This window comes from Rhinolophus sinicus, linkage group LG06 (assembly GCF_036562045.2).
Source record: "Rhinolophus sinicus isolate RSC01 linkage group LG06, ASM3656204v1, whole genome shotgun sequence".
In the NCBI taxonomy this organism is placed as follows: domain Eukaryota; kingdom Metazoa; phylum Chordata; class Mammalia; order Chiroptera; family Rhinolophidae; genus Rhinolophus; species Rhinolophus sinicus.
The window spans coordinates 23,162,449-23,177,859 of NC_133756.1; the positions used below are offsets into that span (position 1 = coordinate 23,162,449).

Here is a 15,411-nt window from a genome sequence, read left to right on the forward strand (position 1 = left end):
GAAGGAAAAACGAGCATGAAGGGTAGAGGGGAAGAAAGAAGGAAGGATGCAGAGAGGCACACAGATACACACACACAGGTAAATACATGTCTCTATATACATGCATATAGGTGTATGTGTATATATAAACAAATATTGACTACTGCTTTACATACTATATCAACTCTTTATTCTTACAACAGCCCTATAACATAGGCATTATTATTCCCGTTTCCCTGATATGGGATCTGAGGCCAAGAGAGATGACATAACCTGCCCGACAAAGTAGAAGTTAATGAGTGGTAGAGCAGGAACTTGAAGCCAGTGACCTTGTTCCAGAGACCATGCTCTTATACAGTCTATATACAGCCTCTCGACAGGAGAGCACGCAGGGAGGGAAGGAGAGAACTGAGAAGGTGGATCCATCTTTTACAAAGCCAAACTTCTTCATTTTGGGGTGGCTGTCATCTGCAAGTCCCTAAAAATTGTTTTGTTTTGTTTTATGGTTTGTTTTTTAAATTATCCAATACTACCACAAGAAAGGACGTTTTAAAACACAAATGTCATCCAGCAGCCCATAACAGCATGGACACCCTGATTTCTGCATTCTCCCTTCTAGCCCTGACCTAGACTGTGTCTTTAACAAAGTCGCTAACAGCACAGGCATCAGTTTGGGTGATCACTCTTCCACCTTGCTCTAGAGCTTCCTAATTCCTGGCTCCAGACCTAGCTAGCAGAGTCATCATGACTTAAATAACAACGCCCCTATGGTTTCCAACATTTGGGTGACACAAAGATTGCTACAATGGAGACTTTCATGCACATTGCTTTTCACGTATTTCGTACATTTTTCTTTGGATAAATTTCAAGTGCTATTGGGCATTCCTTTACAGTTTTCCAGAAGACTTAGTGGATTCACAATATTGTGACTGTACTTAATGCCACTGAATTGTACACTTAAACATGTGAATATGGTAAATTTCATGCTATGTATATTTTACCACAATTTAGAAAAAAAGGTTATGTAGATTTAAATACATGGGTGGTAAATTCTCAGGAAGTAGGTAGTTTGAACCCTGAAATACAGAAAGCATGGCTGCAGCACCTAGACACGGGGCCTCAGAGCTCAGTGGATGAAAAGAACTCATGGTTTATAAATGACAGCATTCCAAATGAGTCAAGCTATTGACCAACCTTTTCGGAATTCGGGTACATAATGGTATGTCTTCTCTCCCAGATGGATTAAGAAGTTGGAAAGATTCCCACTAATTGCTATGGCAAAGACCAATGTGGCACATATCCAAAAGGGGCCTGCAAAGGAAACCAGAAGATTCAGAAACAAGAAAATGAAGCACCAGCCTTTAGACTTTTACAGCTCCCTTAGAGCCCTAGTCATATAAGCAAAGGAAAATGAATTTTTCATGCATTCAATACTCATTTAGTGGGAATTTTCGTTTTTGAAAGGTCGAACACACAACTCAGTAATTAGCTGCCTTAAAGATGGGGGGATTGGAATGCAAAGGCCAAAATACCTCCCAAAATTAGGTGAATAAAGACACTGATTTGTTTATAGCTTCTTTTATTGGAGAACACCAAAAAAAGTCATGAACATTTTGTGAAACCTTCCTCATCAGGACACAGAAAGCAAAAGCAAAAGTTATCTAAGTGCCAAATGTTAATGCCAGTGAAAAAGAACTTAAATTAGACATGTCCTTCTGAAGTCTAAATGGAAGATTAGGGCAGGCAGAACACTTTAGGGAAGAGTTAATTTGATCTACCAGTTCACCATGGGTGTGTGTGCATGTGCGTGGGTGTGTGTATGTGTGGGGGTGTTTAAGGCTTTATTTTTTTATTTATTTTTTTAATGAAAAAGTAATACATGCACATAATTCAGTGTTCAAAAAAGTATAAAAGGGAATAGAGAGAAAAGTAACTTTCTGCCCTCTCTATGCTCTAGCTATGCATCTCCCCTCCCCAGAGCTCACCACTGTAACCATTTTCTAGTGAATCCTGCCAGAGATTTCTATAGGCATATAAGCAAATGCCTATTTGTGCGTATGATTATACAAATGACAACATACATATATATTTTCACCTTAATATATTTTTGCCTTAATATATCCTAGAGATTCTACCATAGCTATTCATAAAAATCAGCTAATTCTTTTTTAGTGATTATAAAACATTCCAGTTTGTGGATGAGTACACCATGCTTTGCAAATCCCTTCCATCATAGAGCTTAATTTCATGAACACCTTGTTTCTTCCCATCTAGAAAAAGTACTATTAGAACAAATACAATTTTAAATCAAAAGATTTTAATACATTTTATGAATTTCATTAATATTTTTCACTACCTTTTGGGACAACTGCAGGCGCCTTGACATATCATAAAATTAAGAAAATTACTGTGTTGGAGGAGATGACCAGCAGAAATGGGTTAGCACTTTCAAAGCCACACTGGACCCTGAAAGTGGGAAAGGGAGCACAAACACTCAACTGGGATGCTCCAAAGAGTCACCATCAACTTTCCAAATATTGCTGTTTACTCGCTAGCCTGCAAGCTCTCTGCTACAGGCAAGGACTAAATCTTGTTCACCATAATATTCTGAGTGCCTAGCATATACAAGATTCAACAAACAAAAAAGATGAAAAAAAACAACAACAACAAACCTCCAAACCTTACAACCAACAAGTTAAAAATCCCCAAAAGCTTTGTAGAACAAATGAACAAAACAGACCATGTGTTATCCATACACCATCCCAGCACATGACCACAGTGGCCAAAATATTATAGGACCCATAACTGGAAAGCAGAGAATACCATATCCTACCAGCCATTATTGACTAAGTACCCACTACCTTCTGGGCCCTGGAGTACTTAGGAAGTGCTGGGGATACAGCGAAGCACAACAGACACAGTCACACGGTGCCTCTAGCGCACTCAGGCCTGAAAGAAGCTTGGACTCCAGACACACAACAACCACCTGATCACCCTAGGCGTGCAGCGGCTTCATACTGCCTTCTCTCTTCCTCTTTCCTGATTAATTCCTACTCTTATTATGGGATAGGGGTGGGAGAGAGCCTTAACTTAGTTTGTATTACGCATTTTTATACTACAAAATGTTTCTAACATCCAGAAGTGTGCAAAGAATAAAACAAACTTCACATTTTCTCTTTTGTGAGATAAGGTTACCTTGGAGTGTGAGAAATGAAACAGGCACTTGTAGGGTGCTCACCAGATGTTTGTTCTACCTTTTCTTCCTCCTTGGGGGTGGAGACTATGACTTTATCTTCGAATCCTCAGTCTCTATCACAAAATAAGGTGCTCAAAAATTGTTTGAGGGGCGGCCGGATGGCTCAGTTGGTTAGAGAACGAGCTCTGAACAACAGGGCTGCCGTTTCGATTCCCACATGGGCCAGTGAGCTGCATCCTCCACAACTAGATTGAAGACAATGAGCTGCCACTGAGCTTCCGGAGGGGCAGCCAGATGGCTCAGTTGGTTACAGCGCCAGCTCTCAGCAACAAGGTTGCCGGTTCAATTCCTGCATGGGATGGTGGGCTGTGACCCCACAACTAAAGATTGAAAATGGCGACTGGACTTGGAGCTGAGCTGCACCCTCCACAACTAGATTGAAGGACAACTTGGAGCTGATGGGCCCTGGAGAAACACACTGTTGCCCAATATTCCCTAATAAAAATTAAAAAAAAAAAAATTTGTTTGAGCACTTACTCTGTGGCAAGCCCTCTGCTAGGAACTGATGACACGTATTACTCAGACCGAGCCTGCCTCTCAAGAAGCTCTCAGACTAGAAGTAAGAATGAATGAGAGAGCCAAAAAGAGAACCCACTTGGCAACGCTTAGATGAGCGGCATGGACCAAGGCCATGGTTTTCACTCCACACTCACTGGAGCTCCAGGAATTCCAGCTGTGTGGACGGAATCCTGGGACTGCAGCAGAGAGAGGGAGCTGAATGTCAGTGGGCCTCTGTTTAACCTCCACCAGAGTAGTTCCACGTTTACTGGTTTTAGGTACTGGACATCCAGGCCATTTGATGAAAAGCTTCTGTAGTCTAAAACCTCTAGTCTAATAGGATAAATATGGACTTTATGTAACACTGAGCTAGGTTCGGGTTCTACTTTTTTAGTTTGACGACTCTCAGCCTTAGTTTCCTCACATGGAAAAAAGAGATAATAGTGCTGAATGCACAGCCTTGTTGTAAGGATTAAGCAGTGTATATACTGATTGACACAGTAGATTCTCATGAATTCCTTTTCTTCTTATAATCAATATATGTAATTGCTCTGAATACTTACTGTTTAGGATTGAGAATATATATTACTGAGCCTCACTGAGTATCAGCTTCCGCATTTGGGATAGGTAATACCTACCCAAAAGGTTGTTGGAAGAATTAAATGTGACCGTGTATCACAGTCTTTTCTAGAGCACCAGCACACAGAAAGCACTCAGAGCCGGTGGCTCTCTTCTCCCCTCAAACACAGAAGCCCACTGATATTAGAGCGCTTTCCTGCAAAACACTGAGTGGACCTCTGACCTTTCTCAGATAACAGGGAGGGTGGGAGTGACAGTTCTTCCCTGGCCCCTCCCTCTTACAGACTTCCAGTGCTGCTGCCTGAGTCCCAAGGGAAGCCAGACTGCCTGAGGGCAGAGCTGGGACTCAGCACCTCAATTAAAAAGTGTGAGACCACCTTCTCCGCACTCATGCCCTCCCCCACATCCTCTAAAAGTAACATCTCCTCTTATACAAAGTACCTTAATTTGTCTCAAGTTTGTAAAGTCTCTTAAAGACTTTCAAAGGACATACTATTACTTGTAATCATGGCATTAAGATAGCAGATAATTGCATTTTCTCCAAAATTTTTCCCAAGGGTTGCTACTGAAGCTCAGAAGAGTCAAATAAAATGCTGTATGCCTTGCCAACAGTACACTTCTCCAACTTTCCAGGCAACCCTCATGCTCACCTGAGTTCAGGGAGCACACGGTAAAGAATAAAAACGGACTGACGTCATCAAAATGGCGGCGTGAGGTGAGCCTCTGTAAAACTCCCCTGGAATGTACAACTAATCGAACAACAGTAACTCCACAAAGGACTCCCTGCACAGCAGACAGGCAAGACGAAGAGGCCCACTACTGAATTCACCTACATGTGGGCGAATCGCGCGAGCAGGGGAGGAGGGAAGGGAGAAGTGTGGAGACGGAGCTGTGAGGGCTCAAGACGCAGAACGAACTCAGTGCGCCGAGCTTGCTGCTTCCCGGAACCACCGCAGCTGCGGGACAGGGAAGAACTCGGACTGCTAGGGCTCCGCTTATGGCCCACAGGGCTCAGGGGGCAGCATATAACACGGCTGAACCCAACGCTCACAGCAGAGAACTCCGAGAAAAGACTGAGGGAAGAAGGCTGAAAACGGTGGTTTAAGCCCGCACTGCCGAGCAGAGAACGGAGCCTTAGGCACTGAGACTAGCCGCCCCCTCCCTGCCCTCCCGGAGCTCGCCTCGCCCCCACCTGCCCGGTGCTAGAAGCGAAACAATAGTGGTGTCAGATCAAAAGAACAGAATATTTGCTGTTCTGAGAACTGTGGACTGCAGACACAGATTCGCAGCCCAACTAGTTCAAAGGGGCAAAGAGGAGGGAGCTGTGGAAGCAGGACCGGCAATGGTGGTGGTCGCCGTCATTGCTCTGGGCCACCTCTCACAACTCACCCCGCCCCAGGCCCCACCTATCTGGACGGTTCCCTGTAGGAATAAACAGAACTGCTGAAACATATGGGCTCTGAATCTGGTGCAGGAAGAGCTTTGGAACTTCAAAACCTCTCCGCATACCCACACGGACACTGCGCCCTGTGACCCAGGCGAACTATTAACAGGAGAAGCCTGTCTCCCAGGGAATCCCCCCATTGTGTGAGAAGCTGGAATAGTGCAGAGAAAAGATAGCACTACAATGTGAGAGAGAGAAAAAAGGCTGCAGTCGGAGAGAAAATAAAACATTCTACCAAAAAGTACTGGAAAACAAAAGAAAGACCTCTTCCTATCAACCTGTTGCAGAAGCCACTCCTGTAGATGTCTAGGAAGAGAAATAGTAAACCAGTAATTGCCATGAATAACTAAGGCAACAAGACAGCTCAGAAAGAAAGTGAAAAGTCTCCAGAAAAGGAACTTAAAGATATGGAAATATGTGACTTAAATGACAGAGAATTCAAGATTGCAGTTCTGAAAAAACTCAACGAGATGCAAGAAAACACAGAAAGGCAGTTTAATGAACTCAGAAACACAATCAAAGAACAACATGAGCATTTTACGAAAGAGATTGAAATTTTAAAAAAGAACCAAATAGAATTTCTGGAGATTAAGAACTCAATAGAAGAAATTAAGAATGAAATAACCAGCTTAGGTAGTAGAGTTGACCAGATGGAGGAAAGAATCAGTGACATCGAAGATAGAAACCTGGAAATTACACAGATGGAAGAAGAAAGAGACTTGAGACTTAAAAGAAATGAAAGAACTCTACAAGAACTTTCTGACTCCATCAGAAAGAGCAATATAAGAATAATGGGCATACCAGAAGGAGAAGAAAGAGAGAAGGAACAGAGAATATATTCAAACAAATTGTTGATGAGAACTTCCCAAACTTGTGGACAGAACTGGATCCTCGAATCCAAGAAGCAAATAGAACACCTAATTACCTCAATCCCAACAGGCCTTCTCCAAGGCACATTGTATTGAAGCTGTCTAAAATCAACGACAAAGAAAGAATCCTCAAGGCAGCCAGGGAAAAGAAGATGGTAACCTACAAAGGAAAGCCCATTAGATTATCATCAGATTTTTCAGCAGAAACTCTACAAGCCAGAAGGTAGTGGAACCAAATATTCAAACTATTGAAAGAGAGAAATTATGAGCCAAGAATAATATATCCAGCAAAGATATCCTTTAGATATGAAGGAGGAATAAAGACCTTTCCAGACATACAGAAGCTGAGGGAATTTTCTAATACACAACCTGCACTACAAGAAATACTAAAGGAGGCTATTCGACCACCATCAACAGGGACAATTTGTGGCAACCAAAACTCAAAAAGGGGAGAGTAAAGGCCTGAACCGAATATGGGAATGGAGAAAGTAAGCGTGCTGAAGAAAATGGAATACTCTAAATATCAAACTTTCTTTTACATAAACTTAAGGGTAACCACTCAAAAAAATCCAGAACTGAAATATATACTGTAATAAAAGAAGAAACAGAGGGAAACATCATAGAATACCACCACACAGAAATAATAGACAACAACAAAAGGCAAAGAAACAATGGAGACACAGCCTTACCAGAAAACTAAAGATAGAATGACAGGAAATCCTCACATATCAATAATCACCCTAAATGTAAATGGACTGAACTCACCAATAAAAAGGCACAGAGTAGCAGATTGGATCAAAAACTAAACCCAACCATATGCTGTCTCCAAGAGACACATCTCAGCTACAAGGACAAGCATAGACTCAAAGTGAAAGGGTGGAAATTGACACTCCAAGCAAATGGTACCCAGAGAAAATCAGGTGTAGCCATAATGATATCAGATGAAACAGACTTCAGGGTGAAAAAGATAACAAGAGACAAAGATGGACATTTCATAATGGTGAAGGGACTATACAACAAGAAGACATAACAGTCATCAATATTTATGCCCCCAATCAGGGAGCACCGAAATATACCAAGCAACTACTAACAGAACTAAAGGGAGAAATTGACCAAAACACAATTATACTAGGGGACTTAAATACATCATTGACAGCTATGGATAGATCATCCAAACAGAAAATAAATAACGAAATAGCAGCCCTAAATGACACATTAGATGAAATGGACATAATTGACATTTATAGAGCACTTCATCCTAAAACAACAGACTATACATTCTTTTCTAGTGTACATGGAACATTCTCAAGAATAGACCATATATTGGGACATAAAATCAGCCTCAGCAAATTTAAGAAGATTGAAATCACACCAAGCATATTCTCTGAACACAAGTGCAAAAAGAAAGCAGGAAAAAACATAAATACATGGAGATTAAACAACATACTTTTAAAGAACTATTGGGTCAAAGAAGAAATTACAGGAGAGATCAAAAGATACATAGAAACAAATGACAATGAAAATACATCCTACCAAAATTTTTGGGAAAGCCATTTTAAGAGGGAAATTTATATCATTACAGGCCTATCTCAAAAAACAAGAAAAATCCCAAATAAGTAACCTCATGCTACACCTTAAAGAACTAGAAAAAGAAGAACAAGTGAAACCCAAGGTCAGCAGAAGAAAGGAAATAACAAAAATCAGAGCAGAACTAAATGAAATAGAGAACAAAAAGACAATAGAAAAAATGTGACAAACAGCTGGTTCTTTGAAAAGATTAACAAAATTGACAAACCCTTGGCTAGACTCACTAAGATAAAAAGAGAGAAGACACTAAAATCAGAAATGAAAAAGGGGAAGTTATCATGGACACCACAGAAATACAAAGGATCATCCAAGAATACTATGAAGGACTATATGCCACCAAATTCAACAACCTAGAACAAATGGACAAGTTCTTAGAAACATATAGCCTTCCAAGGCTGAACCATGAAGAACTGGAAAATCTAAACAGACCGATCACCAGTAACAAAATTGAATCAGTCATCCAAAACCTTCCCAAAAGCAAAAGTCCGGGACCAGACGGCTTCACTAGTGAATTCTACCAAACCTTCAAAGAGGATCTAATACCAATCCTGCTCAAACTCTTCCAAAAATTTGAAGAAGAGACAGTACTCCCTAACTCATTTTATGAGGCCAACATTACCCTGATACCAAAACCTGGTAAGGACAACACAAAAAAGAAAACTACAGACCAATATCTCTGATGAATACAGATGCAAAAATCCTAAACAAAATTCTAGCAAATCGAATACAACAATGCATTAAAAAGATTATTCATCACGGCCAAGTGGGGTTCATCCCAGGGGCACAAGGATGGTTCAACATCCAAGAATCCATCAATGTGATACATCACATAAACAAAATAAAGGACAAAAATCATATGATTATATCAATTGATGCAGAAAAAGCATTTGACAAGATACAACATCCATTTATGATTAAAACACTTAATAAAATAGGTATAGAAGGAAAATACCTTAACATAATAAAGGCCATATATGACAAGCCCTCAGCTAATCTCATAATTAATGGTGAAAAACTGAAGCCCTTTGCTCTACGTTCAGGAACACGACAGGGCTGTCCCCTATCACCTCTGCTTTTCAACGTAGTGTTGAAAGTCCTTGCCAGAGCAATCAGGCAAGAGAAAGAAATAAAAGGCATCCAAATTGGGAATGAAGAAGTTAAATTATCACTCTTTGCAGATGACATGATGCTATATATAGAAAACCCTAAAGACTCCACCAAAAAGCTATTAGAAACAATCAACGAATACAGTAAAGTTGCTGCTTACAAAATCAATGCGCAAAAGTCCATTGCATTCCTATAGACTAACAATGAAATCTCAGAAAAAGAAATACAAAAAACAATTCCTTTTGCAATTGCAGCAAAAAGAATAAAATACCTAGGAATAAATTTAACCAAGGATGTGAAGGACCTATATGCTGAAAACTATAAGACATTTTTAAAAGAAATTGAAGAAGACACAAAGAAATGGAAAGACATTCCGTGCTCATGGATTGGAAGAATCAACATAGTTAAAATGGCCATATTACCCAAAGCAATATACAGATTTAATGCAATCCCCATCAAAATCCCAATGGCATTTTTTAAAGAAATAGAACAAAAATCATCAGATTTGTTTGGAACCACAAAAGACCCCAAATAGCCAAAGCAATCTTAAGAAAAAAGAACAATACTGGAGGTATCACACACCCTGACTTTAGCTTGTACTACAGGGCTACAATAATCAAAACAGCATGGTATTGGCAGAAAAACAGACACATAGACCAATGGAATAGAATTGAGAACCCAGAAATAAAACCACATAAATATGGACAGATAATTTTTGACAAAGAAGCAAAAAGTATACAATGGAGGAAAGACAGCCTCTTCAATAAATGGTGCTGGGAGAATTGGATAGCCATGTGCAAAAGAATGAAACTGGACTGCTATCTGTCACCATGTACCAAAATTAATTCAAAATGGATCAAAGACTTAAGCATAAGACCTGACACAATAAACTGCATAGAAGAAAACATAGGTACTAAACTTATGGACCTTGGGTTCAAAGAGCATTTTATGAATTTGACTCCAAATGCAATGGAAGTAAAAGCTAAAATAAATGAATGGGACTATATGAAACTTAAAAGCTTCTGCACAGCAAAAGAAACCATCGACAAAATAAAGAGGCAACCAACTGAATGGGAGAAGATTTTTGCAAACAGTGCCTCTGATAAGGGGCTAATATCCAAAATATACAAGGAACTCATGCAACTCAACAACAAAAAAACAAACAACCCAATTGAAAAATGGGCAGAGGACCTGAAGAGACATTTCTCCAAAGAGGACATACAAATGGCAAATAGACATATGAAAAAATGCTCAACATCACTAATCATCAGAGAAATGCAAATCAAAACCACAATGAGATATCACCTCACCCCAGTCAGAATGGCTATCATCAACAAGACAAATAGTAACAAGTGTTGGAGAGGCTGTGGAGAAAAAGGAACCCTCATACACTGTTGGTGGGAATGCAGACTGGTGCAGCCGTTATGGAAGGCAGTGTGGAGGTTCCTCAAAAAATTACGAATAGAATTACCATATGACCCAGCAATCCGTCTCCTGGGTACCTACCCAAAAAGTCTGAAAATATTTATACATAAAGACACGTGTGCTCCGATGTTCATTGCAGTTCTGTTTACGGTGGCCAAGACATTGAAACAACCAAAATGTCCTTCGACAGATGAATGGATAAAGTTGTGGTATATATACACAATGGAATACTATTCGGCGGTAAGAAAAGATGACATAGGAACATTTGTGACAACATGGATGGATCTTGAGATTATGATGCTAAGCGAAATAAGTCAGACAGAAAAAGCAAAGAACCATATGATTTCACTGATATGTGGTATATAAACCAAAAACAACAAAAGAACAAGACAAACAAATGAGAAACAAAAACTCATAGACACAGACAAGTTTAGTGGTTACCAGAGGGTGAGGGGGTTGGGGGTTGGGAGATGAGGGTAAAGGGGATCAAATATATGGTGATGGAAGGAGAACTGACTCTGGGTGGTGAACACACAATGGGATTTATAGATGATGTAATACAGAATTGTACACCTGAAATCTATGTAATTTTACTAACAATTGTCACCCTAATAAATTAAAAAAAAAACAAAAAACGCCACTACACATACCATAGAGGTCTGGATTGCTGCGGATATATAACCTCACAAAGTTTTTTCCTGGTATTGGCAAAAGAGACCCTTTGATTCTGTCAAAGACCTGGAAAACAACATAGCAGTAAGTCTACTGAAGATTTTTTTTTTTAAGTTTAATAAATTCAACTACTGTAAAATTAAAACTCAGTTATTAGAGCTTTCCTGATGATAGTATTTTCAAATGCTAGTAACCCTTTACTTTTGTAAGACCATAACCAGTAACAAAAGCTTTAACATTATTTGATTGTTTAACCATAGAAGAAACAAGTCTCCAATACATTTAAAGGAAAGGTGAAACTGGTTTACAAACCTGGTAAGTGTCTACATCAAAGAATGTTTGATAGTATTCAAATGTCCAGAACGGGGAGCTTTTCTTCTGTCCAGCAAGTAACTGTCAGAGGTAAAATAAAACATACTGACCACAGAAGTAATTTCCTTCTTCCAAATACACAGACAGAAAGGGAGCTGATCTAATGGAAAATCAAGATGTATGAAAGACTAAGCTGTTTTGCACTCATCAATCAATTTTGCAATAGTTATGCTCAACCCTCGGCCTGATATAACACAAGCGTGGGTTTTAAAGTCACACCAAAAGGCTCCAAATCCTGGTCCCTCCACTAGGGATTGGCTTTGTGAAATCACTAGATTTGTCTCAGTCTTAGTTCTCTTACTTCAAGAGTAGAGCTAACAAGTTTTACCTTCTAGGATTATAGGGAGGATTAATTACACATATGTATTATGTACAATAACGTGTGTTGTACATACATATAGGTATATACGCACACACCAAACATAGACATACAGAAGGCAGTCAGGGTCAATATCTTTTTCTCCCTCACCCCCTCAAGATACTTACTATTATTACCACCTGAATTCTCAAAAATGTGATACATTGATTCACTCCAAAGAACTAAAAACTTAAAATACGCTGTTCTGACAAAAGAACAAAACTGCACATGAGGAAGGTCACGTGTCACAAAAGCATAGCTACTTGAGAGCAGAATGCAGACCCCACGCGAGGACTCATGACTGCCACCTTCAGATAACTGAAGAGGATTCATACAGCGATGCAGAGGCACGCTGAAGCTTTGCAGGACAAGGGAAGGTGCGATAGGCACACACTTTTTGTTCAATAAAAAGAGAATTTTTTTCACAATTAAAGTTGTCCAAACAGTGGCTGCAGCCGCTTAGGGTATTGAACAGCCTGCTTCGGGAAGTATTCAGTGTTGTCTTCCGCACATACCTTGGACAGCAGCCACAACTTGGAAGGGAAGTTGAGAAAGAGGAAACTGAAGGCTCTTTCCAGCCCTAATATTATATAAGATACTGAACACCACAGACTTATGTTCCATAAGCGAGGCCAAAGAATACTGGTATCCTCTTCCCCATTCACAGACAAAATTAAGATAATGGATAGAATGTTTTCAACTTTCAGATTTTTTCCCCCTATACATTTCTTCTTAAATGTTTGAAACTTGCTCAGTGTGATGGTTAATTTTATGTATCAATTTGTCTGGGCCATTGTGCCCAGATAGTTGGTCAAACATCATTCTAGATGTTTCTTTGAGGGTGTTTTTGGAGGAGATTTCCATTTAAATCCGTGGACTTGTTGAATAAAGCAGATTGCCCTCCCCTGTGGTTAGGACCTCTGCCCATCAGGTGACGGCCTGAAGAGAAAAGGCTGATCTCCTGAGCAAGAGGGACTTGCTTCTCCAGGAGACTGCCTTCAAGACTTTATCTGCAACGCTGGCTTTTCCTGGTTCTACGGCAGAATGCCTTGGGACTCAAACTCCAGCTTCTTCCTGAGTCTCCAGCCTACCAGCCTCCTCCATCAGATTTTTAGACTTGCCAAGCATCCACAATCATGGGAACCACTTCTTAGATCTCTTTCTCTCTATCGACACATCCCATTGGTTCTACTTCTCCGGAGAAATCTAATACAGTCAGTTCAGCTATGGTAATAATCACTCCTGTCTCCTGAGGGTGCCAATCACTTTAATAAGCACTTCACGGACACTAACTCTAGTACAGAGGGGAGGAACACAAGCTCTGGACTCACACTGCTGCGGTGTCAAGTTCCATCTGCCACCTGCCAGCTGTGTGTAATGGGGCAAGTTACTTAAACTCTGTGCCTCAGGTTTCTCATTTGTAAAACAAGGATGAGAACAGTTCCTGGCATACAGGGTTGTTTTGAGGATTAAATGAGATGACCCACGTAAGGAACTTTAAATGATGTCTGGCAGCTATTAAACACTGAACAAATATTAATATTATGATGATGATGACAATAGTCAATGTACTGTTTTCTTATATTTCAGAAGAGGAAACCCAGGCTTATGCAAGGTAAAATACCTTACCCAAGACCAGATAGCTACTACTGGCTGGACCAGGATTCAAAGTTAGGCTGCTACGTCTGAGCTCTTGTCACAATATCTAGTATATGATGGTATTTAATTTAGCATAAACTTTGGTACTTATCTGGATATTTCATGGAGTTCCACAAAGAGCACCTGGCACCCAAGAGCTCCACTATTTGAATAAGCCTGGGAACCCACTGCTATAAACTGCGTGCTCCTTTACTATACTAGTCCTGATTCCATTTATAAAAACTAGAAATATGATTTTCCTGGAACACGACAGTGCACATGGAAATAAATCTTCATGATAAAAAAAGCCACCTAAGAGGCACCATCCTACTAGATGCAGAAACCTAGAAGTCTCCTTAGAATCCTCTCCTCCTTCTCTCACCCCTTGGCCACCAAGTCTACTGACGCCACCCTCTCTACCTCTGTGTCCAACTCTAGTTCAGGCTTCAACACTTCTCACCTAAACCACTCAAACAGTTTCCTACCTGGTCTTCTGGCCTCCAGTCCATCTCCCTCCAATTTATATTCCACAAGGTCACCATATCTTAAGTATCTTTAAATATATCTGGCCATACTATTTAAAATCTTTCCATAGCTCCCGATAGTTTTCTGAATACGATTCATACTCACTGGGTTGAGTCCTGCCTATCTGTATAGCCTCATCTCCTGTCTTCCAAGTATATTTTGTTCCCAATGTATATGAAGATAGGAGATGTACTGTCTGTACTGTGTTCTTTCATGACTCTGTGACTTCGTCGAAACTGTTCCCTTTGCCTGGATCACCCTTGCCCACCTTCTTCCTCTGGCTACTTCCTACTCTTTCATCAAGATTCATTAAGCTCACTGACTCCAGGAAGCTTCTGTAATCGCCTTCTCTCTGCTCCCACAACCTGGTGCTCCCTTCCACCATGGATGGCAAATGTCGGGTTGCCTATCTCTTTGTCCCCCCCAAGGTGGAGGCCATGTGTGATGCCACTTTGTGTTGCCACTGTCTGGCATTCTACCTGGCACACAGGAGACAATAAACAAATTCATGAACACATCTTTTCAAAATTGAAAGAAAAAAACGATTTCAAAGACAAGTTCAAACCTCAGTTTTGTCAGAGTCATTTCCCAGCAACTCATCGTCCTCTTCTCTCCCTGAGGCTCTTGGGGGTCCTCGCTGATGTTTGGGGGTTTCACTAGGATCTTCAATGCTTATTGTGGTGGCATCTGGGTTTGCTGCTAAAGAAATGGCTACATCACCAAATTCTGAAATCAATTAGAACATAAGGGCATCAGGGACCTTACCCACACTGGAAATGTTATGCTTTTGATTTAAAGACAAGCTGTTACAATCTCAACTTTGCTACAGACCCTGTCTGATACAAATGGCAAAAGTCTCTGAAAAGAATATCTCATCTAAAAATCAAGCTGACATAGAAAAATGATTACGAAGACAACAGAATGTGGAGTCAGACCTGGATTTTAGTCCTGGCTCAGCTACTTACCAACTACATGAACCTGATTAAGGAACTTAAAGGCTATAAGCCTCAGTGTTTTCATCTGTACAATGGGGAGAATAATACTTACCTTAAAGAATGTTGGAAAAGTTAGGAATATTACCTAGCTCCTTAGCAGAGTGCCT

The 15,411-nt window shown here is 40.3% G+C and overlaps 1 protein-coding gene across 6 annotated transcripts in view; it reads right to left on the reverse strand.

Moving 5' to 3' along the window:
• YIPF1 (Yip1 domain family member 1) overlaps positions 1-15,411 on the reverse strand; it is a 29,942-nt gene that overhangs the window by 9,920 nt on the left and 4,611 nt on the right. For 2 of the 6 annotated variants that reach the window (XM_019742830.2, XM_019742831.2), the window contains 4 exons: positions 14,875-15,005; positions 11,729-11,809; positions 11,395-11,482; positions 1,174-1,290 (listed from right to left, as the gene is read on the reverse strand). In XM_019742830.2, the coding sequence (XP_019598389.1) occupies positions 1,174-1,290; positions 11,395-11,482; positions 11,729-11,809; positions 14,875-15,005 (417 nt within the window). Of the gene's footprint in view, positions 1-1,173; positions 1,291-11,394; positions 11,483-11,728; positions 11,810-14,874; positions 15,036-15,411 lie in introns of all 6 variants that reach the window. The other 4 variants (XM_019742828.2, XM_019742829.2, XM_019742826.2 and 1 more) reach the window with 2 other exon arrangements.